The sequence below is a fragment of the Solanum lycopersicum genome, chromosome 7 (assembly GCF_036512215.1).
Source record: "Solanum lycopersicum chromosome 7, SLM_r2.1".
Classification (NCBI taxonomy): Eukaryota; Viridiplantae; Streptophyta; class Magnoliopsida; order Solanales; family Solanaceae; genus Solanum; species Solanum lycopersicum.
The window spans coordinates 68,218,930-68,232,612 of record NC_090806.1 but is presented as its reverse complement, the minus strand read 5'-3'; the positions used below and the strand labels follow the sequence as shown (position 1 = coordinate 68,232,612).

The 13,683-nt window shown below is 35.4% G+C and overlaps 3 protein-coding genes across 3 annotated transcripts; all 3 read left to right on the top strand.

Moving 5' to 3' along the window:
• Positions 1 to 130: 130 nt before the first annotated feature.
• On the top strand, positions 131 to 4,387 carry LOC101251492 (uncharacterized). Its single transcript, XM_004244168.5, has 5 exons — positions 131 to 319; positions 2,138 to 2,335; positions 2,553 to 2,603; positions 3,219 to 3,270; positions 3,829 to 4,387. The coding sequence occupies exons 2-5, from the start codon at positions 2,216 to 2,218 to the stop codon at positions 4,011 to 4,013; spliced, it is 408 nt and encodes a 135-aa protein (XP_004244216.2). The 5' UTR covers positions 131 to 319; positions 2,138 to 2,215; the 3' UTR covers positions 4,014 to 4,387.
• A 489-nt stretch (positions 4,388 to 4,876) lies between these two features.
• Positions 4,877 to 7,274, top strand: LOC101246451 (nuclear/nucleolar GTPase 2-like). Its single transcript, XM_004244318.5, has 4 exons — positions 4,877 to 5,084; positions 6,036 to 6,169; positions 6,678 to 6,780; positions 6,966 to 7,274. Exons 1-3 carry the CDS (start codon positions 4,922 to 4,924, stop codon positions 6,777 to 6,779), a joined length of 399 nt encoding a protein of 132 aa, XP_004244366.2. The 5' UTR covers positions 4,877 to 4,921; the 3' UTR covers position 6,780; positions 6,966 to 7,274.
• A 458-nt stretch (positions 7,275 to 7,732) lies between these two features.
• LOC101250712 (nuclear/nucleolar GTPase 2) lies at positions 7,733 to 13,683 on the top strand. Its single transcript, XM_004244165.5, has 11 exons — positions 7,733 to 8,278; positions 8,623 to 8,756; positions 9,022 to 9,151; positions 9,268 to 9,425; positions 9,921 to 10,022; positions 10,183 to 10,287; positions 10,449 to 10,577; positions 11,168 to 11,308; positions 12,269 to 12,369; positions 12,646 to 12,703; positions 13,192 to 13,683. Exons 1-11 carry the CDS (start codon positions 8,047 to 8,049, stop codon positions 13,450 to 13,452), a joined length of 1,551 nt encoding a protein of 516 aa, XP_004244213.1. The 5' UTR covers positions 7,733 to 8,046; the 3' UTR covers positions 13,453 to 13,683.

Below are 13,683 nucleotides of genomic sequence, written 5' to 3'. Positions count from 1 at the left end.
CTTTGTAATATGTATTAAACTTGTATTATAAATAAATTAAAAGTGATCAACTGAAAAGAAAATACTATTGTTATAAATGGTAAATATTTTTTTATTATATTATATTTATGTAAGTTTTCCATTAATTTTTATGTTTTTTCAAAAACTTTTATTTGAGCCCAATGCAATACCCATAAGCCCAAGACCAAGCCCAAATTCTTAGCCCTTACCCGTTTGCCACTTACCACCCGGTTTCTCTATCTCTGTCTCTCTCGATTCCGGCGAAATCCAAGCGGCAGGCGGCAGGCGGCAGGCTGCAGGCGGTAGCTTATTTCAACTGGTAATTCTCAGCTCTTTCTTCTCATGTTCCTTTTCTTATCAATAATGTCGCATAAACTAAAAAATATGCATTAACGTATCAATTTTTTCTGAAGTATAATAGCTTATATCTGATTTTTTGTACTAGTTCCTACTGTAATACAGCACCGCACCTCCGTATTGCTTCCATGAAAAATTATCTTATCTATTAAAATTATTGTTGTATTTTCATCTTAGAATGAAACAGATGAAGTGCTCACTGTATTCCTAATGTTTGAAAAGTGTAAGCATTGGCATGAAAAAATAGAGAAAAGAGAAGAGTGAGGAATAAAAACAGAAATAGTTTGAGATGTTTAGCTTTTACGGTCGGAAACTATTTTTTAAATGATCATGTGGGATATCCAGATCCCACTTGTCGGGATTTCACGGGGTATGTTATTGTTACGATGTTGTGAACCGAGTGATCATGCAATTGGTAGATTATTTAGTTTGATTTACTACCTCAATTCAGCAGGCAGAGTATTTGTAATGGAATTTCGTAGACGCCTTTAACTAGAACTCGAGTACCTAAATGTCAGAAGTAAGGAGATGGAAAATTGGATTTCTAAGCCCCTTGATTTTCCAATACATATGTTTGAGCAAAGGAGAAAATCCCATAAAATTTGTCTTTATTGTCTTGCTGTCGTAAAGTTACTTTTTTTCGTTCCGTCATTCCTATTTCCTGCCTCTTAGCTTCTCCCTCCTTTTTTTTGGCAGTGCTGTCTTTTCTTCTTGAAACGTTTTTTTATGTCTTCTAGTTCTTCATATCTTATATGAAATACTATACCATTTCACCCAGCAAAGGGGAAAAAATGAGAATCTGCTTCTTCACTTGATTAAATTTCCAATATGTTCATTTTGATTAATAGGTTTCGTACATGAAATCATTTTCAATAGTATTCACTATTTAATATCTGGTGGCATTGATTTTGCTGATCTGTTGGTCCCTTGAAGAACAATTTGACAGTGTCATTCTCTCACACATTACTGTTTGAATTTCATTTAATTATGTTGGTTGCTCTTGTTTGTTTCTTCCTTTTGAGCATTCTGTTCTTTTACGAAGCCATTTTCTGCGAAATAGTGTGATCATATGGTAAAATGATGATTAGTTTTTTCAGTTTGCTCTTTTACAGTAGAAAGTGAGGAAAGAAAACCAATTTAAACAGTAAGAAAATATTGAAACCATGTTATACCAGGAATTCCAAGACTTAGAAATATGAAACTGATATGTCTCGTTGTACACCAGTTACATTGAACAATATGAAAGCAATTAGAGCTGGTGAAAATTCACATTCTAATATGTGTTTCCTTACTAAACTGGACTTTACTGTTGTAGTTCATGGTGAGAAATTTACATTCTAATATGTGTTTTCCTTGCTAAACTGTAGTACTGTACTTTACTGTTGTAGTTCATGGTAAGAAATTCACATTTTAATTTATTTCTCTCATAAGAGAGAACAATAATAGAATCGGAATACTGATTTTTTGTTCGTAAAATATATCCTGGTCGGACGAAGGAATGCTGACATGACTCTTGTTGTTTTGACTTTCACAATTGCTCAAATATGAGGAGATTTTAAGAAGTTAACAAAATTGATGTTCTGAAGCACAATAGTAATGCACGGGGTGATTGTAAGAAGAAAGAGTCTTTTTTACTCTTTAATACGTAATACATTTGCTGCAATATGTCATTGATTGAAATTTATGGGGCAATCTGACATCTATATATAAAGTTGTTGTACAATTAAAAATTAAGGTATTCCTACATCGTTGTTTTACACGTTTTTTTTTTCTTTTTCAGCTTTTCTCCTTCACTTCTTTCCCTCCTCTGTGCATCATCCATTGCAATTCTTGGTGTTGTTACTTTCTGCTGCGCTGTATGATGGAAAACCAGTCACTTTGTGATGATAACATGGAGGAAGCAGAGTATGTATTGCTTGATCTAGATGACCTTCCTTGTGAAGTTTACATTCCCCCAAATGCACCATATGTTCTCTCGGTACGATCCCAAGTTCACCTTTCTGTTTCAATGTTTTGATGTTCTTATAGATCCAAAACTAAGTGATAACCCTTTTGGCTTTCCTTTTATTTCTTCACTTGTTAGATACTCATTGTTTCGAGTAGTTCTGTAATTCTATACAACGGGATTGTTCTTGCAGCTCTTGAAAACTATTGCAATTGCTTTGTTTTTTTAATTTTGTAAATTTTTTTTGCAGGGTCTTGACACGTTGAACCCCATCTTGACCATCGATGGTAAAATTAAGCTGGTGAGTTGGTGGTTTGGAGGCTGCTTCAAGTTCATTTTTGTTTTGAATTTATTAATCATGTTTACAGAATTATAATATATCTCCTTAGTGATATTAGTTGTTAGTGTGGTAATATTCTTATAAAGGTATGTATCTCCTCAGTGACATTAGTCATTACTTCAGTCATCTTGATCCCCGCTGACACCCTTACACCCCAAAAGGCCGCCACACTTACATCAGTGACATTACACTCACCTTATTGTCTAGCTATTCCTTACAAAATAGACAATTATGCACTTAAATAAAACTTTCTGGCTGATAGGTCTCTGTCCTCACAGTTTTGTCTTCCATTTGTGAGAGGATATAGACAGATTGTGGCCATTTCAACCCCCTTGTTATTTCTGGCCAGTCGTTAATTGAGATCTTTCTAGAACAAAAGAGTCTGTGAAGGGAAAACAAAGTAGATATAATGGAGAGTGGGTGTAACAATTGTGGTTATACAATCCAAATATGTTGTCTCTTTTGATTATCCTCACATGCATATGAACCCCCATTGGGCAATTAAGCTGATTAGTTCGTATGCTATTTTCGTACCGTAGAAGTGTGTTTATCAACTGTTGTTTATTTCTTTTGCAGATTGGACAGTATGATGAGACTATTGGGACATGCCTTGTTTTTGATGAAAAAGGTAAGCCATGTTCCTCTCCGCAACATATTATAATAGAACAAGAAAAGGAATGAGCTACTTTCCTGATTACTTTAATCTAGCTTCAACGTTGCTGGTGGTGTTCCATCTCATCCCAAAAAATATTTTTTTAAAAAATAAGAGGGAGTTCTTCTTTGCCTGTTTCTACCATACAAAAATCTGCCTGGGGTCAGAACTTGGTTCTTTATAACTGACACTGGGCTGCCTCCTGGTATCCGTGAATGATAATTTGTGACAACATTAGGCACATAGTAGACTGTGATCCAGGGAATCTGTCATTTTTAGGTTCATATGAATAGAGTACGTTTTTTCTGGAACCTGTCCTCTAACATAATGTGCATTCGACACAATGAAACATAAGTATAGGAGGGGGCCTTCAGAATTTTTTAGTCCACGACTCCTTGCCTCATGTCTTTTTTCTATTTAGACTTACATTCAGTTTTCTAGTTTCATGAGTTTTGCATATTAGTTGGATAATATAAAAGAACAATAATTCTTCAAATCTATCTGGAATTTATCACCAAGTAAACGTTCTGGCAGATACCCCTCCTGAAGAAGCTGGACCTTCTGAAGCTAACCTTTGCCCAGGAAGGCCCACGTTAGATCCTAAGCAAACCAAGTCGAAACAAGTCAAGCTTGTAACACAGCTTCAAAAGATACTTAAATTCAGGCTGTTGCAGAATAGTGAAACTGAAGATGCAAGAGAGAAGCCAAAAGAAGATTAGGTAACCGAGTGTTTTAGTAACTTAGATGCTACTACTCGAGAATGTACAGTGGAGTCGAAACAGCGCTATTACGATGTAGCAATGGTGTAGCATGGATAATACTATCATTTTTCTTTATTAGTACTTGGTATATGTTAACGATATAGCTGGTTCAGAACTTAGACATTGCACAATGTGCAGCAACTGAATATGGCAGGTAGAATCAGTTGGATACACAAGGCTATTACTTTATAATTTTCTCCTTTTATTATTATCCATGGAACTCTCATGTCCTTGTTTACACAATTCTTTCATTGGATGTAAATAAATACAAGAAAATACTTTGAAATCTTAATCTGAAGTAAATGACAATTATGTTGTTTTGGTTTTCAAAATATCGCTATATCTCAATGACCTTTGGCCCTAACAAGGATCGTAATGGAGTGGTAAGTAAGCCTTCATCTTTAATCAAAGGTTTTGATTTGAGTTTCTATTGGATATGGAATCACCTTTTTGTTGGGCTTCAATGTAGGTGGGAGTCCAAAAAATTCTTTTCAACGTGAATTCAAATTTAGTCGGATTTCAATATACATATCAGATATTGCCGAAAGACCAAAAATAAAAAAAATGACATTGACGTATTACTTTTCCATTTTAATTTGTCATCAAATACAAAATTTTAAAGTAGACAAGTAAAAATGAACGAGCAAGTAAGGTAGTAGATTTATTTCTTCCAAATAAAAAGAAAAATTTCAATAGCGGGAAAAGGAGTAAATATGAAAAGGTTTAGTATGCAAAAAGACAAATAAGCTAAAGTTAGAGGATCTTACAGTAATTTTCAGAACAAAATCGCAATATATATTCTATTGACGTTCTCCGTGCATGGAGAATTATTTTTAAAACCCCTTTTTTTATTTTATTCACACAAAATGGCGAAGAACAAAAGCGGCAACCGTAGCTCCGCCACTACACGGCGGCTGAAGATGTATAATTCTAGGCCGAAGCGTGACCGGAAGGGCAAAATATTGAAGCACGAGTATCAATCAAAGCAGCTTCCGTCAACGAGGATACAGCCAGATCCCCGATGGTTCAGTATGTGCTCTTCCCAAAAATTTTTATCGTTCGTGCTTCTATATTTTTTACTAGATTTAGCGCATGTGCGTTGTGGTTGCCTCGTCTTGTGATGCTTAAAAATAGTGGTCCTATGTGTATAGGTGAAGTGTTGGTTTGAAGTTAACCTGTGTATCATCAAGCGTTCCATCCATAATATTGGGTAACATCACTTTTGTGGCCTTTTTCATTGCCTTACTTGGTGTGGGAGGTGATTTAACTGTAGCACGTAATTGAGAAAATTTTTGTGGGTTTTAAATTGGTTAGATTACATTTTAAATCGATTGGGACTGGTGATATTTAGTTTCCGCTAAGTAAATGGTGGCTACGTTGTTCAATTGTACTTTGAACATAAGTTCGGGCAGTGAGGTTAAATGAATAATGCCTAGCATATTAGTAAATGAGGTTCCATACCAGGCGCGAAGATCTAGTGATTATCCAATCACTATTTATTTTTATTCCTCACATCAAACGACCTTTTATAGTTTGAGACTCTCATGTCACATAAGCCTAGAATAGGTTGGTCGTCTCTCAACTTTTCAAGAAATAAGCCATCATTTTCTGCAAAACCTCCCCATAGATTAACAGTTGTACGCTCCATGTAGATTTATCAATTAGACGAGTATTGTGAAAGCACTGGAGAAATAATTTGAACAAAGAATGACGATTTTATGCTTTTAAAGTAATATAGATATAGATATATAGTTTATGATAAGAAATTGGTCGAATTGATGACTTTATTAGTGAAAACTATTACATACTTTGATTTGGTTCACGGGAGCAGGGTGTATTAGTGTTTAAATTTAGCTGAATATGTTTTGATTTTCTTATTGTTCAATTGCTATTATGGTGGATTAACTTGCTCATAATGGATGCTTAGTTTTGCTTATGTAAGAATTATATGTGAATCATCTGATTTTCGGGATTCTACAGTCAATACTCGGGTGATTAGTCAGGAGAAATTGGAATCATTTAGAGAAGAGATTCAAGATCGGCTTTCTAGCAACTACAATATCATCATGAATGGAAGTAATTTGCCCATGTCCCTTGTGAATGAACACAAGAAGGTATGCATAGTGACTTTTCCTTTAGTCTATTTGTTTAAGAACTTGCTTTGTTTGTCAATGTCTACCTGACTCGTTGTAAACTTTTGTATTGGTCCTGGGATAATTTCTTGCCATCGGGCTTGGTGGACAGAGTTACTTGGTGCCTACTAGCCTGGATACATTACAACAGTTTTGAGTTTTTGCAAAAAAAATAATTATTAGTGAGCTTCATATTATGTAAGCACGAGCTATATGTTTACTTAACTTGTTTAGTTGGAATAACTTGACTTCATTAAATAATGATGACGAACTTTGGTTCCGTTAGCTCCCTGGTCTTAGTCTAGTTTGTTTCTGATGTATTCGATCTAACACACTTTTTGTTTGCAATTTTGCATCATCTTGATACTTTTTTAATTATGACCCTGTTATTACTTCATAGAAAAATAAGAGAACTAGCTTGGTCTTGCTACACTAGTGCTTGATTCCTCATTATGTTTTACTAATTTCGTCCTCTTTTATCTTTGTGAAGAAAGGAAAAGCCCATCAACTTGGCAGTAAGCCTTCTGCTGAAACAGAGAAAAAACACGCAAAACATTTTAAATCATTAGCCAAGAAGGCCGATACACCTTAAGGTATGAAATGAGAACGCACAAATTTAAGAGTTTATGCTTGTTGTTTCTGTGTATGCACTTCTTATTTATTTGAAAAAACCTCTCTATCTCAAGGTAGGAGTAAACTCTGCGTATATCCTGCCCTCCCCAAACTTCATTTGTTGAATTATATTGTGTATGTTGTTAATCATAAATTTCTTTTGCAGATCGCCCTTCCCACGATTCATGAAGAGACAAACCATCTAAATCCGACCTTTTCTGCAAGTTGATTCAAGGGAGAAGCCAAAGATAAGATTGGACAACTCATATTTTAGTTAATCAGTAGATACTTCAGTTTATTCAAAAATTTTAGCGAAGTAAAAGTTGAGTCTTATATAAATATCAAGAAGAGAACTATGGTACTTATTTTTTAGGATGTTTGTATAACAACGATTATTGACAATTGCTGTTGATTTTGGCTTTTTTGAGGAGGAACTCCTCTATGAGTTGATTTTATTTAACGCTCACTTTCCAGAGATGACTGAATTTAGAAAATGTACGGTTATTTTGTTGGTTGTCGAAAACTTGATCAAATGGTCATTCTTAGCAACAAATTATGCCTTACAATGCCAAATCCGTATTGTGTACTGTAACACTTTTGAACTCGTTATACTAGACTTGTTTAGTGTTATTTATCTCTCCTATAGCTCGTCATATTAGACTTGTTTAGTATTATTTATCTCAGTTACAGGTTATTATACTTGAGTTTACAAAATGAATGAGAAGGCATAGACGTATGTGACAGCCATTTGCTTATATCATCAATTTATCACTAAGCTTTAAATATAAAAAATTCACTCAACAATCAAATACTTATAAAACATCTTTAACAAAAGTATTTTTGGTCATTACATTCACTTGGTTTGTAAATTCATCGCATTCTGCTAAAGCTCTCTAACCCATCCTATTCCAGACAACATAACTCGTCCAGCTCAAGTTCTGAATTTCTAATTATAGGAAGAAGAGCGAAATTGAAGAGAGAAAAAACTTAGTACGTAACACGTATGCCTCTATTACCATTTCCGATGAAGAAAAACTTAGTATACCAAAACATAAATAAGCTAAAGTTAAAGAAGCTTAGAGTAATTATCTAAACCAACAAATTCACACATATTGAAAAAGCTAGGTTTTAGCTCTTAACGCCTCCTCTTCTTTGTGGAGTGTATACTACAAACCGGCCTAGACGACTGAGGTATTAACGTTAATCGCCGATTCCTAAACCCTAGTTTTGTTCTTCGTATATCGGAGATGGCGAAGAAGAAAGAGAGGTCGGTGAATGTATCGGGAAAGCCAAAGCATTCATTGGACTCCAATAGGGATGTCAGCGCAGCCAAAAATGGCCGTAGCGCCGCTACTGTGCGGCGGCTCAAGATGTACAATACCAGGCCGAAGCGTAATCCTCAGGGTCACATAATTAAGCACGACTTACAATCAAAGGAGCTGCCATCAACAAGGATACAACCAGATCGTCGTTGGTTCGGTATGTTCTGAAAAGTTTCACACTTTTCACTTCTACGTTCTTACTAATTACAAAATATAGTCTTTTGCCAGCAGAGATAATTTGTAGTACTCCTGTAGTTTGTGTTTCTGAAGATTAATTTGACAACCTGACTTAATTAGGTTGCTGAAATCTATTTAGAATTGGCGTTGGGTTAGTGCGGAAGTGTTAATATTGAGGTGGAGGGAGTATTAATGATTAAATTGAGCTGAATTTTTTATTTTCATCGTTAAAAATGTCATCTTTGGTTAGTTGATGCTACTTTTCGTGGATGACTGAATTTTGTTGAAATAATTGAATTGGGAATTTATTTTCCAACTTCACAGGTAATACTCGGGTGGTCAACCAGAAGGAACTGGAGTTTTTTAGAGAAGAGCTCCAAACTCGGCTTTCCAGTAACTACAATGTTATATTAAAAGAAAGGAAGTTGCCCATGTCCCTTTTAAATGATCATCAGAAGGTATGGGAGGTTCTTTTTCCTTAGTTTTATTATTTAACAACTTGTTCTTATGTTCCTGCTGAGTCACCGTGAATCTCTTTACTCTGCTATTGTAATTCTAATGTGCACTCATTATTGTATGATTTGGGGGCTTCCTGTGATACGCACATGTACTATTTGTGTGTGTATAGAATAACTTGGCAAATTGAGGCTAAATCTTGTTGCTTTATGCTTCATACTGGATTTGTTTGCTAATATTTTTCTCTTTTTCTCTTTTTGATTAAAGCAAGTAAAAGTTCATCTTCTTGACAATGAGCCATTCGCTGATGCTTTTGGACCAAAAACAAAGAGGAAACGCCCCAAACTTATGGCATTAGATTATGAAGCTTTAGTGAAGAAGGTTGATGTGTCTCATGGTATGAATTGAGAAGTATCTTCTGACTTTTAAATTCATGTAGAAGTTGATCTTTGTTTACTAATCACTTAAGTAGCTATTTTGCTTCAACAAAGATTTGTTTTGAATTTTTGGCAGATGATTTTGAAGACAAACATGGTGCTAGCACCTCCATGGATGAAAATGCTGATGGATTCAGAGATCTTGTTAGGCACACAATGTTTGAGAAAGGACAAAGTAAACGAATTTGGAGTGAGCTCTACAAAGTCATAGACTCTTCTGATGTCGTTATTCAGGTTTGTTTCGTGGCTTTAGACTCCTGCTATATCTAATATCTAAAATGAAGTATGTTATTTGATGTTGATGTTCTTCCAACTAAATGCTTTTCTGGTGAAAAATGCAAAAAAATTCTCTTGTATCCAAGTGTAAAACAATCACATCTTACTTAACCAAGCATACCAGGCTCAACTTGTCTGTCCTGATTTTTTCCTTGTTGCTTATTTGGTGGGCCCATGAAGTTTCAGTTAGTGTAGAAGATTGAATGTTGTGTTTACTTAGAGAACCGTGTTATGTTGTAGAGTCTATACTTCGTAGTCTGCTCCTTAATTACAGGAGAGTTCCCCATTATTAATAAAATTGTTTACTTTATTCAAAAATCACCTGTCTGCTGTGTATGGACGGTATAATGTTCTGATCTAGTTTTCTCTGTCTAAGGAGGAAAGTATAGGATATTTTAGATGAAAGGTATACTGCTGGAAGTTGTAACTTACTGTGGTTAACCTGGATTGCAGGTTCTTGATGCCAGAGACCCCTGTGGTACAAGGTGCTACCATTTGGAGAAACATTTGAAAGAAAATTGCAAGCACAAACATATGGTCCTTTTGCTTAATAAGGTTTGCTATTATTATTAACATAGTAGACATTTTTTCTTTATTATATATATTTCTATTTCCCCTTCGGCCTCTCTCTTTGAGTTGTCTTGGCTTCTTTTTTCAGGATGTCAGTTTTAACTTCAGGATTTGTTAAAATTGATAATTTGTTCTGCCTATGTAGTGTGATTTGGTCCCTGCTTGGGCAACAAAGGGATGGCTTAGAGTGCTCTCTAGGGAATATCCAACTTTGGCATTTCATGCAAGTGTCACCAAGTCCTTTGGAAAGGTATTCTTGTAGTGCCTTCTGATCTTGCCCCACCTCTGAATATAGACATACACTAAGTACCATAGTGATTTGTAAAATTATGGCTAATTGTGCATCCATGTGCTTGTGCCCCTGCGGGTAACTTTTTGTCTGTTACTTATTTTGTTTTCTTGGGCATTCAGGGTTCTCTTTTGTCAGTGCTGAGACAGTTTTCTCGTCTAAAGAGCGATAAGCAAGCAATCTCTGTTGGTTTTATAGGCTATCCCAATGTTGGCAAGTCATCAGTTATTAATACATTGCGCACAAAGAATGTAAGTTTTCCCATATGTTCTCCTGCCTTTCCAGTCTGTTGTGATCTTCTTTGCTCATTTGTTTCTGTACTGAGACAGTTTGCAATTTGTCTCCTTGAGAATCGTCTTTTCCGTGATACTTCTTTGTTAGACATGATTGGTGAATTGCACAATTTGTTACTTCAATTTTTGCTCTTATCTTTACGAGACTCTTTACCTGATACAATTCTTCCTCGTTATCGAAAAATTGTGATTGCCATTCAAGCTGTTCCAAATTTGATTTTAGCTAATCATGTGATGCTGCTTTTAGGAAGATTAAATGCAGGATAGTGAAGAGTAAACTTGATGTTCCAGACTATATTCACGAGTATCAGATATTTATACAGCTCTAAAACTTAATTTCCTATCCTTTCACCTTCTCTGTTAATATTAAATAAAGGAAACTTGTTTTCTTGTCGGATAATGACTGTTGTTTTTCTTGTCACCTGTACTTGACGTGTAAAAAGTCAAATCTTGTGAAATGTAATCTCACTTTGAGTACTATGCTCAGACAACCACATACATTTTGATATGGTCGTGGAACTAACCTTTGCTCCTTTCCTTTGGGATAGGTTTGCAAGGTGGCTCCTATCCCAGGAGAGACTAAAGTGTGGCAGTACATTACACTCACAAAGAGGATATTCTTGATTGATTGTCCTGGTGTAGTTTATCAGAATCATGATTCCGAAACAGATATAGTCTTGAAGGGCGTGGTATGTGTCTTCTACTTTGCTTTATCAGGCTTTTGCTTGTGCTTGTGACTTGTCAAAGTCAAGCTATATTTCTTGGTTTATTTTGATACCTACCGCTTTATTTTAAAGGACTTTGGTATAAAAAGGACTTTTAAGGCATAGGTGGCCTGATTTTACCTAGATAATCTTGCTTGCAAAATTTGTGGTCCTCTAGAGAAAAATTCCAGAGATTTGTTCTTATGGTGATTTGAGATCAAATATCCTCGTGTTCACTTTTTATAAGTACTTTAATTTTGTTTTCCTAGAAGTTCTTATTGTTGGCATTTTTTTAAAATGAAATTTTGGTCGCCAATGTTAATTTAGGCTAGCTACTAGGACAGCGCTTCTATGACTGGCATACATAGGATGATCTCATATAGTTATGATGTCGGAAGCATTTAGTCATGAATACATTTGGATAGGGGAAGATTGTAAACAAATCAATTGCAATGATGCTGTTGTGTGGATGCTGGTCTTCCCTACTTTGGAACTTCGATGATTTGCTCTGAAAGAGGTCCTACTCGAGCTATTAAGGAGGGAGAGGAGTTTTGGGTTCCTGAACTTTAGTCCAAACTCCCTAAGAGTTGTGCTATTGTCCTGTTTCCTGTTGGATATGTAATACACCATGAACTGGAACGTACTAGTATCAATAAAGAAAGATTTATAATCTACATAGCCCTCGATTTATGTGTTATTTATCCATTGCTACTTTTTTTATGCCAATGTTGGTGACTGGAGATAACTCTCTTCAATTAATCCTGGGGACCTTTATAAAAAAATTGAAAGATTTATCTTGTTGTATAGGATATCTTCCCTTTATTACAGATTCCTTTGCCTCGTCTCAGTTGATGAAATATCTTCTTGTCTATATCACTTTGCTGTAAGCATGAGGTTCTTTGACTGACTACCTCAAAACCTCAAAATTTGGGGTTCCATTTCCAGGTACGAGTGACAAACCTACCTGATGCTTCTGAACACATTAGCGAAGTGTTGAATCGCGTTAAGAAGGAGCATCTTAAAAGAGCTTATAAGATAGAGAATTGGTAAATTTTCTCATCATTTGATTTTATTTGTAGATTTCATCAAGTACTCAGCAAGACATTCTTCTAGTTTGTTTAGCCTGCTTCCTCGTAGATAGAAATGGGAACACATTGTAGTTGTATCTGCTTCGTCATTTGTTCTATTATATATGTACATTTGGTAAATTATCTCACCAAGTAGAATGAGAATCATGTATTCTTTCGGCAGTTTGTGTTGACACCCCCAAAATTCCATATCTAGAATCTCTGTTCTGCTTAAATGATATTTTGATATTCCAGGGTTGACGAGTATGACTTTCTTCAACAGCTATGCAAGTCTTCAGGCAAACTTCTGAAGGTAAATTGAAAATTTATAACTTGATGATTATATTTTGTTATACTTTTCATTAGTCTCTCGGGTATGATCTGAAGTGTTTTGTGCTGTTTGTCAGCTCATATAGGACGATCACTTAAACCGGTTCCTTTTATGTTTTTTCATTAGTTCATGTAGGACAAAGTGAAGCTCACTAGACGAACACTTGGTAGTCAAAGTTAAAGTTATGTAGCAGTATTGTTGGACAAAAATAATTGAGAACTCAGTTGGCCTCTAATAAGTGTTAATTGTGAAGTAGCACTTTCAGGTTGAGAAATGATTTCCTAAATGATAGAAAAATTGTAATGTCAATTTTATATATATCTTTATTCTACAGGGATTTTCGATAAAATTTGCATATTTGGCTACAATTCTGCAATGTGCTTGACATCCTTGTACTACTTTTCTTTTAGTGCTTATGGCTGTCCAGAGAGTAGTATAGTTGGTATAAAATCTTAATTTGTGCTATTCAGGGAGGTGAACCTGACTACAATACTGCTGCCAAGATGGTTCTCCATGATTGGCAAAGAGGCAACATTCCTTTCTTTGTTCCACCTCCAAAGCTTGATGATGAGCCAAATGAACTTGTCGCTGAGGCAGACACAGCCGTTGATAACGATCAGGCCACAGCTGCTCTCAAAGCTATTGCTGACGTCGTTTCATCACAACAACTGAAGGAAGTTCCTGTTCAGGAGGAACTATTTAGTAAGGCTGAGCTGTTGGGTGAAAACTAATATGGGCGGATTATCCTTTAGACTTGCAACATCCACAGTTCTGGAATCGAGTTTTCGTATATCGTTTTTACAATCTTTAAGTTGGGTCCATTGCATTCCCAGAGTTTTCTAGTCCTAGTAGAGATTGATATACTGGTCGAAAATATAGATACCTCGTATTTTTGTTTTAACGTTTATTTCGAATTGAGTGTTAATGGAAATGATTAATATCATCTAGCTCAACTTGTTTAA